The 19,094-nt window shown below is 49.3% G+C and overlaps 1 protein-coding gene across 2 annotated transcripts; it reads left to right on the top strand.

Annotated features, from left to right (window-relative positions):
* The first annotated feature begins 809 nt into the window (after nucleotides 1–809).
* LOC118094144 (E3 ubiquitin-protein ligase TRIM69-like) lies at nucleotides 810–17,389 on the top strand. 2 transcript variants are annotated; one of them, XM_088655497.1, is made up of 7 exons: nucleotides 810–1,307; nucleotide 1,351; nucleotides 8,562–8,657; nucleotides 8,754–8,987; nucleotides 10,498–10,520; nucleotides 10,642–10,766; nucleotides 14,922–17,389. In XM_088655497.1, exons 1-7 carry the CDS (start codon nucleotides 955–957, stop codon nucleotides 15,470–15,472), a joined length of 1,383 nt encoding a protein of 460 aa, XP_088511623.1. In that variant the 5' UTR covers nucleotides 810–954; the 3' UTR covers nucleotides 15,473–17,389. The 2 variants fall into 2 exon arrangements, with proteins under 2 accessions (XP_088511623.1, XP_034990079.2); XM_035134188.3 differs by lacking the exon at nucleotide 1,351 and having other exon boundaries at nucleotides 862–1,145.
* The last annotated feature ends 1,705 nt before the right edge of the window (nucleotides 17,390–19,094 follow it).

Raw genomic sequence — 19,094 nt, forward strand, 5'->3', positions numbered from 1 at the left:
GAAGAGCTGCTTTGAAACCCAGGAAATTTGCAGGATATCTACAATCCGGGATAGCAGCGGGAAACGGATTGAAATAAGGGGGTTTCCTGTGAAAAACGGGAGGGTTGACAGCTATGATTTAAGGACATTTCTTTCTGCACCCTGGCAAATAGGCTTTTTATTAAAAGTTGCGTGTTCGCGGCAGTTAGGTTGGCCCATGAAGTCCCCTCGCCGCTCCATTATTGCGATAGCATGCAAAATTCAAATCTTCCAAAATCTTCCACTTGATCTTGGATACAGGGTGTGCCTGACGTTTATTGTTTAATCAAGTGCTTCCATATCCTAGCAGGTGACTGATTACCAGTAACAGATGAAGCTCTATAGCAGAGCTATGCACTTTGTCTCCTGAGTCCATTTGGTCTGAAATGCATAGGGCTGGCAGTGTTTGCACAGCAGCAGCCTGGCCCTTGTGTGCAGAAATGTAGCAAAGGAAGCTTTTCAGGCAAAGCTGTGCAATGAATATGCCAGAGTGCTGTCAGAGGCACTGCAGTAGAGCCAGGTTTTGTTTTGTTTTTAAAGGGGAGGGGAGCCCACATTGCTTTCGTGAAAGTGTTATGTGCAGAGAGGGTGGGTTGCGAGCAGCTGTGTTCCCGCACCCACGCCCCTGTGAGCGATAAGCGCAAATCTTGGGCGTTTGGGAGCAAAGTTCAGCATTGGATTTCTGACAAGCGCAGGCAAGTGGCTGGGTCTAGATCAAGCCAGAAGCTCCACAACTTGACAGCAGAGAGTGACAGCTTGGACCACTGGATTGCTGTCTCCTAACTCTAGCAGAGACATCTGGGTGCTGGTGGGGGGAGGGGGGCAAGCAGGAAAGACGGCTGAACAGCAGACTTTTGGGTCCTTTTCCCAGCTATAGTATTGTGGAGGGCTGGGACCCAAGTTTCTTGAAGCTCCTTGGATTGACCTGCCTTCGCCATGGCTTCCTACACACACTTTGAGGACCTTGTGATGGATTTCTCCTGTCCTGTATGCCTGGAGTGGTTCTGGGAGCCGGTTGCCCTCCCTTGCGGCCACCTCTACTGTCAGGCCTGCATCGAGGCAGCGTGGGGAGCCCCTGGCAGCAAGCTCATCTGTCCTCAGTGCCGGGAGCAGTTCCCAGAGAGGAGGTACACACCATGCAAGCTCCTGGGGACCTTGATTCACCGAATCGGTGGGATGAGGACCGGGGAGGCCGAGGAGGGTCGACGCACCGAGCCCAGCTGCAGAGAATCTGCGCTGCGCCAGAACAGCATGCTGACCTCTGTCCAGGAGACTACAAAGCTCTATAAGTTGCGGGGGAAAGAGTCCAGGCAGAGCCCCCTAGAATCATAGAGTTGGAAGAGACCACAAGGGCCATCCAGTCCAATCCCCTGCCAAGCAGGAAACGCCATCAAAGCATTCTTGACATATGCCTGTCAAGCCTCTGCTTAAAGACCTCCAAAGAAGGAGACTCCACCCCACTCCTTGGTAGCAAATTCCGCTGCCGAACAGCTCTTACTGTCAGGAAGTTCTTCCTAATGTTTAGGTGGAATCTTCTTTCTTGTAGTTTGAATCCATTGCTCCATGTCCGCTTCTCTGGAGCAGCAGAAAACAACCTTTCTCCCTCCTCTATATGGCATCCTTTAATATATTTGAACATGGCTATCATATCACCCCTTAACCTTCCCCTGTGTCCTGTTCCCAGATTGCTAGTAATAGAGATGAATGGGGTGTGTGAGAGCACAATTGGTGGGAACTGGGAGTCAGGAGACTGCCTAGTCATGGCCTCTCAACCCAACCTACCTCACAGCGCTGTTGTGGATAGCGGGGAGAGCCATGTATGTTACCTTGAGCTCCTTGGAGGAAAATCTGGGATGCAAATGCTATTATTATCATTATTATTAGCAAATAATGAAGACATTCTAGAGGTTTCCCATGCATTTAACATTACCCCAGCAGCTGGTTTGTTAACCATACCCTGCTCCCTTGAATGGAGAAATGTTCAAGTCTTTTATAGCAAGGGTTGAGTTTCCTTTGGATAAGACAGCACTGGAAACCTATTGCCTCTCTCCCCCCCCCCCCATTTGACCTGTATTGGAATTATTTTTAAATGTTTGATCGCTTGCGCATTTGCTATATAAATTTAGCAAATAAATAAGACAGAAAACAGACAAGCAACACGTGTCCCGATTGGCAGCATACTGGGAAGAACCACACAAATAATATCAGTTATTCCATGCAAGGAATCTAGTTACAGATTGACTTCTCTATTGCCTTTGTAAGAGATGTTCGCTTACAAACATACAAGCAGAGCAGAGCGGAATCAAGCCCCCCCCCCTCCAGGTTAGTAGGTGTCACAGTGGCCGGAGTGGACTACTTCAGAGTAACGACGCTACGCAGCTCTGCATTTTATTCTTTTATTGGTGCTGCGTATTTACAGTGCTCAAGTCATTGCTATTTACACGGAGTGATGTTGTCAGTCGGTTTCAGAACCTCCTAATGGCTTTTGGCGCGTCTTTCTCCAACACAAAAGCTTTGGCAGACCCATCCTCTTTCCCCTCCTCTTTCTGCGTAATTCCGGAGTTGGGGGGATGGGTCTCCCGCCCTTATTCGCCCCTTCCTGTCCCACCTGGGACCCTGGCTCCTCTACCTTGCCTGAGCCTCGGACACGACTTCCTGCTTCCCCACTGGAATCGGAACTCTCTCTGCTTCCCCCTGTGCTCGGGGATTGGCTTGAACTTAGGAGGGGAGGGACTTCGCGATATCCCCTGTCCCTCACATCCACCCCCCTCCCAAGCTCTCCTTCACCCCTCCCCAGGTCCCCCCCAGGTGTCGGTGACGACTGGAAGCCTAAGAACTCAGTGCTTTCCGAGCCCGTTGGTGTGAACACCTCCCCCCAGTCCTGCAAGCCCCCCCCTTCCGCCTGGGAGGACGGGAATCCCAAAAAGTCTGTGGCGTCAGAGCTGGTGGGGGTAAAAATGTTCTGCCAATCTGCTCCTTCCTCTGACTGGGTGGATCTCGGTGACACCCATACCTCATCCTCTGGTTCCTCAAACTCCGCTTCCCAGCGCCATGGTGAACTGCTCTCCCGTGCTTCCTCCCCCTCCCCCTCCCTTTCCATGTGCCAGGGCTTGGGTCTATGGGGAAAAAGGGCGTGAAATTCTTCTACCAGGAATTCCTCCTGTATCTGAGTGGCTGGGACCCATTCATTCTGGGACGGTGGAGCATCCTCCCATGCCATGAGGTACTCCAGGCCCCCCACCCCCCACCTTGAATCCAGGATGGCTGTGGCCTCATTGAGTTGCTCCCTGCCTTCCCTCTCCCCCCCTCCCTCAGGGGTTTGTTCGCTGTCTCGGAGCCTGCTGCTTTCCCTGTACGGTGACAGCAGCGATCTATGAAACACTGGGTGCACCCTCATGTCCTCTGGCAGTGCCAGCCTGTATGCCACCGGGTTGACCTGTTGCGTGACCGTGAAGGGGCCCAACCTTCTGGGCGCCAGCTTTTTGCATCGCCCTCTGATGGGAAGGCCCTCCGAGGACAACCAAACTTTGTCCCCCACCCTAATGACCTCCCCCGGTCGCCTGTGGCGATCTGCCCCCCTCTTGTACGCTTCCTTGGCTCTCTCCAAGTGTTCTCTGAGCTGCTGGTGCACCGTCTCCAGTTCCTCTGCCCAATCCTCAGCCTGTGGGCCCTCCTCCTCCTCCTCCCCCTCCCTCTCAGGGAAAGATCTGAGGTCACGCCCGTAATTGGCCTTAAAGGGCGACACCCCTGTGGAGACGTGCACCGCATTGTTGTAGGCAAATTCTGCCAGTGGCAGGCGATCCACCCAGTCCGTTTGCCTCTGGCTGACGTAGCATCTCAGGTACTGCTGCAGAATGGCGTTGACCCTCTCCGCCTGTCCATTGGTCTGCGGGTGTCTAGCCGTCGACAAGCTGACCTCCACCTGCAGGAGGTTCATGAGCCGCCGCCAGAACCTGGAAACAAATTGGCGGCCACGATCCGAAATAACCCTTAAGGGTAATCCATGCAGTCTGAATACGTGATCCACAAACAGTTTGGCTGTCTCTTCTGCCGAGACCGCCCTGGCACACGGTATAAAGTGGCACATTTTGGACATGAGGTCCACCACCACCAACACTGCGGTCTTGCCCCTGGAAGAAGGCAGATCTGTGATGAAGTCCATGGACACCACTTCCCACGGCCTGTGTGGCGTGGCTAAGGGCTCCAGCAATCCCGGTGGCGCTGCTCTGACCACCTTTGCCCGCTGGCAGGTGTCACAGCCCCGTACATAGTCTCGAACATCTTCCCGCACCCCTGGCCACCAGAAGTGTCTCATGACTAGGTGAGTGGTTTTGTCCCTCCCAAAATGACCCGCCGTTGGGTTGTCGTGCATCTGCTTGAGGACCGTACGTCTAAGCTGGGTGGTGGGCAGGTACAGTGCACCCTTGTAGAAAAGCAGCCCCCTGCGTTCTGCAAAGTCTTTTGCCTGCTCCCCCCCCCTTCTCAGTTCTCTGCAGATGCGGTTGGCAAATTCATCCGCTGCCGTCAGTGCTGTGAGTTCTGCCTCGCTCACCACTGCTGCTCCGCAGGACCATGCTGACGGGGGGAAAATGTGCCTGGGTGCCGGTGGCGCCTCCTCCTCCATGTATTCTGGCTTGCGGGAGAGGGCATCCGCCCTGACATTCTGCTCTCCCGGGATGTAGTGTATGGAGAAGTTGAAGTTCGAGAAGAACTCTGCCCACCGTATCTGCCGCTGGTTGAGCACCCTGGCAGTTCTCCAGAACTCCAGGTTCTTGTGGTCTGTGCACACCTGGATGGGGTGCTTGGCGCCCACCAGGAAGTGTCTCCAGTGCTGGAACGCAGCGTGGATCGCCAGAAGTTCCCGATCAAACACTGTGTAGTTTCGCTCTGGCTGAGTCAATTTCCTGGAGAAGAAGGCACAGGGTCTCCACTCTCGGTTGGCGTCCAGTTGCAACAAAATGGCGCCCACAGCTTTATCAGAAGCATCTGTCTCCACGCGTAGGGGCGCGTCCTGAACCACGTGGAACAGGTTCTGGTCTGAGGCGAACACCCTCTTGAGGCTTTCGAACGCTGCTTGCGCCTCTGGTGTCCACCTGAACTTCTGCTTGCCTCTCAGGCAGTCAGTGATGGGAGCCGTAACGCGAGAGAAGTTCTTGATGAACTTCCTGTAGAAGTTGGCGAAGCCTAGTAGGCGTTGGGCATCTTTGCGAGTCCTGGGGCTGTGCCAGTCCAGGATGGCCTGCACCTTGTCCTTGTCCATCGCCAGCCCCTTGTCTGACAGCTTGTAGCCCAGGAAGTCCACCTCCTTGGTGTGAAACTTGCACTTCTCCAGCTTCACATACAGGTGGTTCTCCTTCAGGCGCTGCAACACCTCCCTGACATCTTTCACGTGCTGCACTGGGTCGTTGGAGTAAATAAGGATGTCATCCAGGAAGACCAAGCATTTCCTGAAGAGGAGGGACCCCAGGACGTGGTGCATGAAGGCCTGGAAGCATGCTGAGCCCCCTTGCAACCCGAAGGGCATCACCAGATATTCAAAAGAGCCCAGAGGCGTGAACATCGTGGTCTTCCATTCATCGCCTTCCCGGATCCTGATCAAGTTGTACGCCCCCCTCAGGTCTAGCTTGGTGAAAATCTTGCCCCTGCGTGCCGCTGTCAGGAGATCATCCACTCTGGGCATGGGGAAAGCCACTGGCTCTGTCACTGAATTCAGCCGTCTAAAATCCACCACAAGACGGCGCTGTTGCGTGTCTTTCTTGTCCACCCAGAAGACCGGGCTGCCCCCTGCTGCCTTGCTTTCTCTGATGAACCCCCGCTTGAGGTTCTTGTCGATGAAAGCACGCAGATCCTCCAGTTCCTGATCTGACATGGCGTACAGCTTGGCTGGGGGTATCGTTGCCCCTGGCACCAGGTTGATCTGGCAGTCAAAAGGCCTGTGTGGGGGTAGGTGGTCGGACTCCGCTTCGCTGAAGACCTCCTGCAGGTCCCAGTACGGCTTGGGTATCGCTTCACCCCCTTTGACGTGCATGGTGGCCACCGTGGCTATCGGAGGCCCCTCCCCTGGTTGGTGCTGCATGCAATGTTCCAGGCAAAAGTCCGATCCAAAAGTGATGCATCTCTGGTGCCAACTTATGGAGGGGTCATGGCGCGCCAGCCAGCTCATGCCCAAAACGATGGGGGGGTCTGAGATGGTGGTGACGTTGAATGCCAGTGTCTCTGAGTGCCTTCCAACCGTCATTCTCATGGGGGGGGTTTGATGCGTGATGGCCCCTCCCAGCAGCTCTCTGCCGTCAATGGTTGCCACGTGCAGAGGAAAATCCAGCTGCAGAAGCTGGATCTGGTGCTCTTCTGCAAAGTTTCTCGAGAAGAAGTTCGCTGACGCCCCACTGTCAATTAGGGCGAGGACTGTCAGGGGATAGCCATTTGGAAGCGTGAGCGTCACTTCTAGAACCACTCCTGCTCTGGGAGGGGTGGGCTGGCTCTGCTCCTCTCTGTGCGGGTGGGTGGGCTGGGGCTGTTGTCTGCTGACTGTGCCTGGCTGCCGCCCCTTGTCTCCTGCAGCCAGGCTTTCCCGTTTCCCTGCTGTGGTGCTGCGTCAGTGGGGGAGGGCACAACCGTTCCCGCCTTTCCTTGCCACTCCCTGCGATGTGGGCAGTCTCTGACGAGATGCTGGGGGGAGTTGCAGAGAAAGCAATTCCCACCCCTTCCCTCCTTGCGTCTTGGCGCCGCTGGGGTTTGAAAAGCCCCCGCGCGCGCGCTATCAATCTGCATGGGTTCCTGGTCCTGACTGGCCCCAGGCGTGGCTTGAAAGGGTTGTTGGGGGAGTGGCTTCTCCTGCAACCGTGGGAACCAAGCCCGCTTTGCGCGCGTTGCTTGCTTGTCGCTCCACCGGGATTCCTGTCTCACCCCCACCGCCAGAGCCGCTTTGCTCAGCTGATCCATATTACTGGGCTTTGGACCTCTCGAGAGCTCATCCTTCACCTCCTCATGCAACCCCAAGTAGAACGCCGCTTGCATTGGGGGGGACTCAAGTTCCCACCCCAATCTGTGCACCAGCATGGTGAATTTCGCCCAATACGCGCGAACTGTCATATTTCCTTGGCGTAAATTATGAAGTTCCTCCTTAGTCTGATCCATATGACTATCGGACGAATACATCGTTTTCAAACCTTCTAGAAATAGTTTGACATTCTTCATGCAAGGATTCCTTGTTGCAATTAACGGTCTTAGCCACTCCCTGGCTGCCCCGGTAAGGTGCTCCACAATAAACGCTACCCTGTGCTCATCATCAGGGAACTCATCGTGGTGCAGCTCAAGAGCATACACAATCTCAGTCTCAAAGCCCTGAAATTCCCTCGGGTCTCCATTGAACTTGCTTACTAGGGTCCCGGCTCTCCTTCCTGGCAGCACTTGGACTTGGGGTGCCCCTCCCGCCTTGTTTTTCTCTGCATCCAGCTTGTTTTGGAGGTCTACCGCCACCGCCCTTAATTGCTGCTCTTTTTCCTGAAGCGCTCTCACCTGTTCCGCAAGTTGTAGCCGGTCGTCCTGGACCTTCTTAGTCTCCTCTTTAGCTGCCTTCAATTCCCCCTGCGCCTGCAGCGACAGCTGCTGCAGTTCTTGCTGGGCTTGCTCCGCGATCTGCCGCCATTTCTCCGCCTCTGACACGCTCATCCCGGCAACTCCAAAGTAGCCCAAAAAGGATTAGGAGGTTGCTGTCACAGTGGCCGGAGTGGACTACTTCAGAGTAACGACGCTACGCAGCTCTGCATTTTATTCTTTTATTGGTGCTGCGTATTTACAGTGCTCAAGTCATTGCTATTTACACGGAGTGATGTTGTCAGTCGGTTTCAGAACCTCCTAATGGCTTTTGGCGCGTCTTTCTCCAACACAAAAGCTTTGGCAGACCCATCCTCTTTCCCCTCCTCTTTCTGCGTAATTCCGGAGTTGGGGGGATGGGTCTCCCGCCCTTATTCGCCCCTTCCTGTCCCACCTGGGACCCTGGCTCCTCTACCTTGCCTGAGCCTCGGACACGACTTCCTGCTTCCCCACTGGAATCGGAACTCTCTCTGCTTCCCCCTGTGCTCGGGGATTGGCTTGAACTTAGGAGGGGAGGGACTTCGCGATATCCCCTGTCCCTCACAGTAGGCAATCCACTTCCTATTTCTGCATCAGATACCCTTAAAAGGGTGGCTTTTTATTCGGCCAGTGAATAGTTCTTCTTGTCTACCTAAATTCAAATGGCAAAAATACCCTCCCAGTTGCCAAGGGATATACGGTATGTTGCGTTCCAAAAGCAGGAGCCATCAACGGACACCCAGCCCTTTTGTGAAGACCTTAATTGCTCATTGGAGTTTATATCACACAGAACCATTGGAATAGGTCCATGCGATTGGAGACAGTCAAATTCATGGCAAGCATTTTTCCTGGTGTGGGAATGGTTAGGTCACTGTTAAATGTGCATTTACTTTGTGGTGTGTGTGTGTGTGTATGGCAGAGAGAGGAGGAGGAGGCTATTTTTAACTTCCACTCACCATATTGAACAGGAGGAGCTCTCTTTGGCTATTTCGCGGATGGAATCTAACCTGACCAAACTTCTCCTGCTTACGAGGGAGGAAGAAGAGAAGCTCCAGAACCATCAGGTGAAGAAGACTGGGGTGGTGAGAAACTTGATGAGGGAAATAAGCTTATACATCTCCGGAGGGAAACATGCTTAGATCTCTCTCTCTGGTTGCTAGGCAGTTTTGCTGAGCCTGGATGACCACATCTCCACCGAATACAAGCACCTGCATCGCTTCCTCTATGCTCACGAGAAAGCATGCAAGGCAAGGCTGGAGGAGGAAGGGGCACATGTTCTTCGGGAGATGGAGGAGAGATTGAGAGAGTTGAAGGAGTCTTGCCAGCTGGGCCAGGAGCTGCTGTTGGAAGCCGAGGGCCACCTGCAGCTACAAGACTCTGCAAGCTTCCTAGCGGTAAGGGAAAAACGGGCTCCCATGGAGATTCTACAGCTGGAACCGTTATAAGGAAAACTGCTCCCTTTCCCTTATGGGGTATTCCAGAGCCCGTATAGAGTCCTTAAGTGGGTTCCCTATCGGTAGGAGAAAACAGAGGCCAACCAGAGTATATTAAGAAGCAAAGCTGCTAGTAAGCTCAATCTTTCTTCAATGAACTGTTGCAACAGGGTCCTCACTCGCCACACGCAGGAGGGAGGAGAACCCTGAACAATGGTGCGCAAGCCCTTATATAGACTTTTGAAACTGCCCACCCTGTAGCCCAAGACCACCCCCCAAAACATCATACATACATCACAGAAGGAGGCGGTCTGCAGCAGAAATCCTGCCTGCCAGGATACCTGATAATGGTCACTGATTGCATTACCTGGGCAGTCTGGTCATTCTTTTGTGATGGTTAATGCTTTAGCTCCTGAATCCAGGTCACAGGCTCACCCTATTCATACACAAATACACCCTTAAGACAGGATTTGCAAGGAAAAAGACAATGGGAAGGCTTTCCCCAATTGCCTCCCTTACTGCAGAGGAATATTCGAGGTCATTGGGAGAGTCAGAATGACTTCAGGATTGCTCTCCCGTACTATTTCAGACACATGGTTCATATATTTAGATAGGTGTGCATTTATGAATATTTATTCTATATTTGAGACCTTAAAATTATTATAACAGAACCAAAGCCTAGTTTTCACTAAGGCGCCAAACCTGTACCTACTAGGCCATACTACTTGAGGGAAGGACTGGGCCTCAGGGATAGTGCTTGGTTTCCATAGTCCAGTCCCTGACATCTCCAGCTATGTCTGGGGAAATCTCCTGTCTACCGAGCTAGGTGGTCCCATAGTCTGACCTAGCATGAAACACCTTCTTGTTTTTATTTTGGTGTGTACCGTATGAGTGTGTCATAGGTCTGCTTGATTCTCCAAACCAATTCCTTTCACATAAAATAGATGTCAGGGAGAAGGGTTCTAGCTGAGCCTTCTCCCCGGCATCCTGGTTTTTGCACAAATTGATGCATTTAACTCTGGTGTGTGTGTGTGTGTGGGTGTGTGGGGGTGGAAATGGAAGGGGAAGAAAGGACACTTTCTTCAATCACGTCAAGTCCTTGGCAGCCAAAAGAACAACATTGTTGCTCTCAGACCCGGCTTGCATCTGGGTAGCTACCATAGAATCAGGATGCGGGACTCGATGGACCTTTGGCCAGATCCAGCATGGCCATTCTTAAATAGAGGCACAGATTTATTGCCAAATAACTTGGAACAAGGCCACTGGTGCTGCTGCTGAAGTTGGTGGGGATTCTATGATACTATGATTGCAAGATGAGGGAGGGTGTTTAAGCAGGCAGTTTGTTGCTCCTTGCATAAAACAGCAAAACTAGGAACTTCCGGCTCTACTAGGTCGAAATTATTAAAATTTCAAATCTCCCTGGTATTTTTCTAAACATATGTTTCCCCTTTGTCCCATGTCCCATGCACAGGGAATACATTCTCTCCTGAACAGGTGAGTGAACCAAAAAGAAAAGAGTAATTTCTCATTCATAAAGAACCCCCCCCCTATTTTTATTTCAGTTATTAACATATACTTGTATGTGTGTGATTGTTTTCCCTCCCACCTGGCTAAGGTTGAAGCAACAACAAGCCACACCAACGTTTCCTCTCCTGCCCCCCATGCTGCAGACCCTTGGGCAGTTCAAGGGGCCTCTACAGTGTGCCGCTTGGAGGGAAATGAAATCTGCACTCGGCATAGGTAAAGGTGATGTTTGGGAGAAACACAAAAAAATGTCTTTGTTGCCTTTTCTGAGTGCAATGCATGAACAAATCTTGTCTCAGGCTGATTGTATTCCTTCTCCACTGGGACTTTCTTCTTCTTCTTCTTCTTCTTCTTCTTCTTCTTCTTCTTCTTCTTCTTCTTCTTCTTCTTCTTCTTCTTCTTCTTCTTCTTCTTCTTCTTCTTCTTCTTCACTTGTAGCCAAGTAAGATTGTCTTCCATGAACACAGTCTTAACAGTGGGTCCATAAGTGACTGTGGAGGCCAATTCTGGATCCACATGTCCTTCCACAGTGGGGACATTGGTTTCTGGGCGGGAGTTGACCATGGTGAGGGTTTTGCCAAGCATGTCTTCCTCTTAGCATTTTTCTCCCTTTCATCCTGAGTTTGAGCATCTTCAGAGCCCATGACCTCTTTGGTAAAGGCTGTTCTCTAACTGGAGCACTCGCAGGCCAGTGTTTCCCAGTCGTCGGTGTTTATACTACATTTTTAAAGATTTGCCTTGAGAGTATTTGAACCTCTTTTGTTGACCACCAGAATTACGCTTTCCATTTTTCAGTTTGGAATAGAGTAGTTGCTTTGGAAGACGATAATCAGGCATCCACACAACATGACCAGTCCAACGAAGTTGATGTTGAAGAATCATTGCTTTGACACTGGCGATCTTTGCTTCTTCCAGTACACTGGCATTAGTTCGCCTAGAGGGAGGCAGACTCTCCCAGCAGTGGATTGCTAGCAATTTCCTAGTGCGGGACACCTGGCTGCTGCTGGTTCCTGACATTAGTGAAAACAGGAAGCTCCTTTTTACCATGGGTCAGTCTAGCTCAGTATTGTGCAATGCCAGGGGAGGGGAACCTGTGGCCCACCTCCCATTGCCAAACTACAGCTCTCGCCACCCCTGAGCCCCGGTCATGCTTACTGGGGCTGGGGAGTTGTAGTTCAGCAACATCTGGAAGAGGTTTTACTTTCTTGGGCTCCTTGATCACTGCAGATGGTGACAGCAGTCACGAAATTAAAAGACGCCTGCTTCTTGGGGGAAAAGCAATGACAAACCTAGACAGCATATTAAAAAGCAGAGACATCACCTTGCCGACAAAGGTCCGTATAGTTAAAGCTATGGTTTTCCCAGTAGTGATGTATGGAAGTGAGAGCTGGACCATAAAGAAGGCTGATCACCGAAGAATTGATGCTTTTGAATTATGGTGCTGGAGGAGACTCTTGAGAGTCCCATGGACTGCAAGAAGATCAAACCTATCCATTCTGAAGGAAAGCAGCCCTGAGTGCTCACTGGAAGGACAGATCGTGAAGCTGAGGCTCCAATACTTTGGCCACCTCATGAGAAGAGAAGAATCCTTGGAAAAGACCCTGATGTTGGGAAAGATTGAGGGCACTAGGAGAAGGGGACGACAGAGGACGAGATGGTTGGACAGTGTTAAGCTACGAACATGAGTTTGACCAAACTGCGGGAGGCAGTGGAAGACAGGAGTGCCTGGCGTGCTATGGTTCATGGGGTCACGAAGAGTCGGACACGACTAAACGACTAAATAACAACAACAACATCTGGAAGGAGAGCCCCAGGTTTCTCACCCCAGGTCTACACTGACGGGCAGCATTCAGGCAGGGATTTTTCTTTCCCTTTGTATTTGAGTATGCCAGGAATTGAACGTGGTATTTATTTATTTTTTGCACACAAAACCTCTGCCCTACCACTGATCACTTCCCAAAGGATTCTTGCAAATGTGCTGGACTAGGTGGGCTTTTTGATCTTGCAAGGCACTCACCTTGTGTTCTAAGCAAGAGATTGGCACAGATTGGTTCTGCTTAACAGTTAAGAGATCTTGAGTACCTATGCATTTACTGTTCAACCCACCTGTAGCGGTTGGCATCTGTGGGCTCACTCAGCTTGGCTGGGGATTCTGTGGGTGATGCAGAAGGTGAGAGGGAATGACTAAGAGTGCTCCTTGCAGTGAGTCAGGGAGCAGTGAAAGGACACCTAGGTGTAGATGTGGAGAAAACAGATAATGAAGGAATCTGCATTCAACAGGACCTTCATGATTAGGCGATGACCTGACCTAGGAAGAGCTGTGTATACCAAGCCAATTAATAGATCAGGCCAGGAGCTAATAAGGCTCAGGGATGACCTAACAGAATGGCAGAGGAAAAAGATGAGTCAAGTTCAGATCATGAGTAATGGATTTGAGATTTATGTTAAGGCCAGGAGCAGGACACCCACCTGTCACCATCCCCTGTCTGGCTCCGTCTAGCAGATTTGGAATGAAATGTCTCAACAACAGATGTTTTAAATTACTTTCCTTTGAGCCCCCAAGTGCTCGGATAAATCTGTCAAAATCTTCAGTCACTTGAAAAATAGGAAGTGGGATAAAAAAAATGAACACCAGGGAGTTATCGAGTACGTTTTGCAAAATTTCAAAGAACAAAATAAGCTTTCTTGGATTTGCTGAAAACCCTTTCAGCACTTCCTTCTCGAATTCCTCCTCTTTTCCAGTGATTATTTCTACCTTTAGTTGAGTATTTTTGTGTATTTACTTGATTGAGGGGGGCAGGCCCCCCTTGTTATGCTCACAGGGAATGTATGTTGAGTTCTTAACTCATTGAATCTGGCGATTCTGGGTGTGTCATTTGTATTAGTGCTGGCTCACAAAATGTCTAGTATTTAGAACCAAGGATGGGGAACCCCCATGGTGTTGCCTGACTATGACTCTTGTCATCTCAGACTATTAAGTTTAAACCTTCCTTATACATAAAGCTACAGTACCAGAGGATCCTCGTTGTCCCTGAATAACTCTTACTTCAGAGCAGATCTACCTAACACTGACCCTTGTTCATGCTGGCTGGTGCTGAGGGAGGCAACAGCACTTAGGAGGTCACAGGTTCCCTAACTATGATTCAGATGGTAGGAATGTGGAACCATCCCCCAAACTCGAAAGACTGTCTCCTTCCCTACAGATCATATGAGGGGTAAGATTAGCAGAAGGGGCCCTCTGAGTTGTCCCACTGCCCTCAGACTCAGTGGGGTGGTGGCCAAGGAACTGCCATACTCTGGTGCAGCTCATAAATTGTGGAAGTCCCTCCCCACAATTGCGGCTGGCACCTTCATTACACAACTTTCAGAGAATGCTGAAGCTGCACCCCATATATTATTAGCGCCCCCGCCCATTCCTGTGGCTTTAAGTTGTTTCAAACTGTTTTTACTTTTGTATTTTAACTGCTGTAACCTACCCTGGGAACTTAGGGACGCGGGTGGCGCTGTGGTCTAAACCACAGAGCCTAGGACTTGCCGATCAGAAGGTCAGCGGTTCAAATCCCTGTGACGGGGTGAGCTCCCATTGTTCGGTCCCAGCTCCTGCCAACCTAGCATTTCGAAAGCACGTCAAGTGCAAATAGATAAATAGGTACCACTCCGGCAGGAAGGTAAACGGCGTTTCCGTGTGCTGCTCTGGTTCACCAGAAGCGGCTTTGTCATGCTGGCCACATGACCCGGAAGCTGTACGCCAGCTCCCTCGGCCAATAATACGAGATGAGCGCTGCAACCCCAGAGTCATCTGTGACTGGACCTAACGGTCAGGGGTACCTTTACCTTTACCCTGGGAACTTAATAAATTATAGGAATAATAATAATAATCAGTTGTGAGTTTGTGTAAGTCTTCAATCATAGAAGGGAGCCGCATTTTTATTTTCCCAATTCTTCAGTATCAGTCTTGCAATGGACAAATTCAACGATATTTGGAATTCATTCTTACAAATACTGTACAAATACTTCCTGCAGCCAATCAGAAGCCATGATTTGGTTTTCAAACGTTTTGGAAGTCGAATGGACTTCCGGAACTGATTCCGTCCGACTTCCAAGGTACGACAGTTTTGGGTTCCCCCCTCCCCCTTTCCTTTCTACGCAGGTTCTGCTTCTCTTTTTCTTTCTTTTTCTCTTTTATTAATGTCTCATAATGTTTAGTGCACATATAGACTTTTTGAACTTTCAATAAAGATGTTTATAAAATCAATATCATCATCATCATCATCATCATCATCATCAGGCTGCTATGAAATGCAAGGACAACTTGATTTTAAAATTTGCTCTCTTCCTCTCTCTCTCTCCCCCCCCCCGGCCATTTTGCAGACTTCCCCCGGATAACCCTGGACCCTGAAACAGCACATCCGTGTCTTGTCCTATCAGATGACTACACTTGTGTCCGGGACGGTCACCTGCGGCAGGAAGTCCTGGACACTCCCATGCGGTTCAACTACTGTGTAGCCGTGTTGGGTTGCCAGAGTTTCTCCTCGGGGAAGCACTATTGGGAAGTGGAAGTTGGCAGCAAGCTCTCTTGGACCTTAGGCCTGGTTAGCGTTTCTATCAACCGCAAAGGGAAAATCGCTGCCTCCCCTGGTAGTGGATACTGGGTAATCCGGCTGCGAAATGGTGTGGAGCTAATGGCCAAGGACGACCCCCCTCAAAGACTGTGCCCCACATCCTTCCCCAAGAGAGTTGGGGTTTATCTGGACTATAATGGGGGCCTGGTGTCTTTCTGTGATGCTTCTACCATGGCCCACCTTTACACTTTTGCGAGTTCTAGGTTCAAAGGGAGGTTGTTCCCCTATTTTTGCCCTGGGCTGTACAATTCAGGGAAAAATGCAACCCCCTTAAAAATATTCCACCTTCCACTATGGTAGAGGAAAAAGAACATCTCCTGTTCTGTTTTTCCTTTCTCAACTAATGCCTGCTTCTGCAAGGACAATGCCCTGGACATATCATAAGCGGAAATATTATCGTACAGATAATATTTTTGTATTTATTTTAAAGGGGAAACTCCTCCTAAGGCAATTAAAGTGCACACAGTGCAACAACAATAAGACCAACACGGCTACCTACCTGTAACCAACAATAAAATAATAATTAAAAGCCAAAACCCCAAAATAAACCCCCAAACACCCAGCCCACAACATGCCACAGCTATAAGACCATAAGCAACTCGAGAAGAAGCAGACAAGAACAGCTGGATCTACAAGGCATTCCTAGAGAATCTAATTCAGTGAAAACAGCAGTGTTTCTTATTTATTCATCCGCAGAAAAGGGTAAGCCCCTGGAGATTGCTGCTATGTTTAAAGAGCTACACGGGAAAACCCATATACTGTATGCAAAGACTGCACTAGAACAGAGGTTCGTCCCCCAGCTATCAATGCAGTTGGTAGTGGGGACTGTCACGAAGTCCATTTGAAAGAGGCACAAGAATAAAGTCTGGATTGGGATCACAGAGGAGAAGGCATCTTCCCCCCGAACTGCGCCTGCCACCTCTAAGGAGCAACATGATTTTAAAACGGTACTTCTCAGACTTCATGAACTTGGGATTCGAACCCCAATACCCAACCCATCTCTTAGCAAGGAAGCACATACAGTAGAAGCCTTAGCAAAGGCAGTATAGATGCATGGCATCTGCTCTTTGTGTAGAGATGTGTGGGTTGAGGCAATAACCAAACACACTGGCATTAGGAAAGGACCAGAACAGGCAAGCTTGGCTCTGGGTGTGTATCATCCCAGGCAATTTGCCTTCCAGTGGCCTCTTCTAGGAAACTTAACCAGTTGTTGGGGTTCTTGGGCCCCAGCAGCTGCTGAGGGATTCCATGAACTGGGATTTTAAGCCACAGTGTATTCTAAGTACTTAATAAATAAACTTTTGCTCTATGTAAAAGTGTCTTAGGACTGAAATCCTGTTTTGAGGCATGTGGAGATACAAGTGTGTTATGATAGTTGGTCCGGGGATCAGATAGAGCAGGGGTGGCCAACTCCCAAGAGACTGCAATCTATTCACAGAGTTAAAGACTGGAAATGATCTATCCCCCCTTTGGGGGTTCAGGTCAAAGTTTTTGAGCTTTTTTTTTAGGTAGTAAAGCCCTGTTATGTGGGGTTCAGGTCAAATTGTTGAACTTCTTTTAGGGAGGAGGGAAGGCCCATTTTTTTGGAGGGGGGTGAAGGGCCAAAACGTTGAGCTTTTTTAGGGGAGCCAGAGTTGTTCAGCTTCTTAGGGGGGAGCCACTGATCTACCAGTGATCTACCGCAGACCTCCAGTGATCTACCAGTAGATCACGATCTACCTGTTGGACGTGCGTGAGATAGGGCATATTCACTCGTGTTTTGCAAATGGCACCCCAACTGCATTTCCCTTTTTGTGCAAGATGACTGCAAATTTCCCTGGGTAGATCAAATGCTTTTTTTCTGGGGGGACTCAGGGGGATGCATACCCCTAAACATTTTGTGAATCTTTGTGCTTTTGTCCATTTACTGTAATTATTTCCCCCAAATTGAACCAAAAATATGGTGATTTTCTTGAGTCAAAATAAGTGTACCCCTAAACATTTTTTTAAAAGAAAAAAGGCACTGGGTAGTTCCATCTGTAACATCTCTTGCCACAGCATCCTTTGGATGAGAGAGCACTGGAGACTTAGGATGCCACAGTATTTTTGCTTCAATATATGAGCCAAGCTTATAGGAAGAAAGGCATCTTCAGCAGAATGCTGGTCTCCAGAGTACACCTAGGGCAGCTGTAGGAAGGCTGCCATCTCAGTTCCAGCAATAAAATACCTTCAACTCTCTGTCTCTCCTTCTGTCCCTTCTAACTGCTGTCTTTCACAAATACATGTCTGCCAAGAAAGTGAATTGCTCAGTATGCAGTCTGAGCTCCCTTCCAGATGTTGTTTTTAATTGAGTGATTGTCATGATTTGTGCTCAATATGTTGTTGGTTATGCATGACCACGCTTTTAATACCATTTGTGCCTGCAGGTTTTGGGCCGGTCCTACTGCTTAGTTTAAAATATTATATTTCTTCATACCACAAATGTTTTGGGGTGTTGTGTGTGTCCTACTATAATGCAAGAGTGTCTCTCCAGATGGCAATAATGTCACATGGAGGAAGCGTTGCAGAACAGCTAATAACATGGAATGATTTAGAGAGGGTGAAGTATAAATTCACCACTAATCCACTGTGATTGCGGTTGTGACTTATGCCCCATCTGCACAATACATTTAAAGTGGTACCATACCACTTTAAATAGTTCTAGCTTAAGAATCCTGGAAACTCATAGAATCATAGAGTTGGAAGAGACCACAAGGGCCATCCAGTCCGACCCCCTGCCAAGCAGGAAACACCATCAAAGCATTCTTGACATATGCCTGTCAAGCCTCTGCTTAAAGACCTCCAAAGAAAGAGACTCCACCACACTCCTTGGTAGCAAATTCCACTGCCGAACAGCTCTTACCGTCAGGAAGTTCTTCCTAATGTTTAGGTGGAAGCTTCTTTCTTGTAGTTTGAATCCATTGCTCTGTGTCCGCTTCTCTGGAGCAGTAAAAAACAACCTTTCACCCTCCTCTATATGACATCCTTTTCTATATTTGAACATAGCTATCATATCACCCCTTAACCTTCTCTTCTCCAGACTAAACATACCCAGCTCCCTAAGCCGTTCCTCATAAGGCATTGTTTCCAAGCCTTTGACCATTTTGGTTGCCCTCTTCTGGACACGTTCCAGCTTGTCAGTATCCTTCTTGAACTGTGGTGCCCAGAACTGGACACAGTACTCCAGGTGAGGTCTGGCCAGAGCAGAATACAGCGGTACTATTACTTCCCTTGATCTAGATGCTATACTGTACTCCTATTGATGGAGCCCAGAATTGCATTGGCTTTTTTAGCTGCTGCATCACACTGTTGACTCATGTCAAGTTTGTGGTCTACCAAGACTCCTACTGTTGCTGTCTTTATCTCTTGAATGTCTATAGAGCTGGATGTGCTTATGTAGTGGCAATGGGCAGAAAGGCTCTCTTGTCTTCGTTACTGCTCACTTTTTGCACACTCCCAATACAGTACTGAGTTTTGGACTGAATCACTACAATTGTTTGTTTTTTAATTGCAAGACTCCTGTACTATTTAAAACTTCTGAACGGCAGAGATTTTGATAGCTTGGGTTTCTTTAATCAACTAATTTTCTGAATGTCTACCCAACAAGCGTTCAGCACAGATGCTGCCTCAGGGCGCTAAGCAATAAGATTAAAAACTTGCAAACTAACCACCTGTTGAATCCTTGCCTGAAATGCATCTGCATCTGCTAAATGCATCACACCTCTGTCAGGAAGAAACAGACAGATATATAGATAGATAGACACACAGACAGACAAACTGTGGGCTGAATCCTGGTGCAAATGTACCGGTAGCCATCTTCTGGAGGAATGGTCAGTCACCGTTTAAAATCCTATATGCAATCTGGGGCAGGAAGAGTTAAAGGAATCATAGAGGAACTGATTTT

This window comes from Zootoca vivipara, chromosome 12, assembly GCF_965207765.1.
Source record: "Zootoca vivipara chromosome 12, rZooViv2.hap1.1, whole genome shotgun sequence".
NCBI classification, from domain to species: Eukaryota; Metazoa; Chordata; class Lepidosauria; order Squamata; family Lacertidae; genus Zootoca; species Zootoca vivipara.

Coding starts and splice junctions, on each gene's coding strand:
- LOC118094144 (XM_088655497.1), top strand. CDS start 955: ATGGCTTCCTACACACACTTTGAGGACCTTGTGATGGATTTCTCCTGT. Junction 8,658..8,753: donor AGAAGCTCCAGAACCATCAG/GTGAAGAAGACT, acceptor TCTGGTTGCTAG/GCAGTTTTGCTGAGCCTGGA. Junction 10,521..10,641: donor ATACATTCTCTCCTGAACAG/GTGAGTGAACCA, acceptor CACCTGGCTAAG/GTTGAAGCAACAACAAGCCA.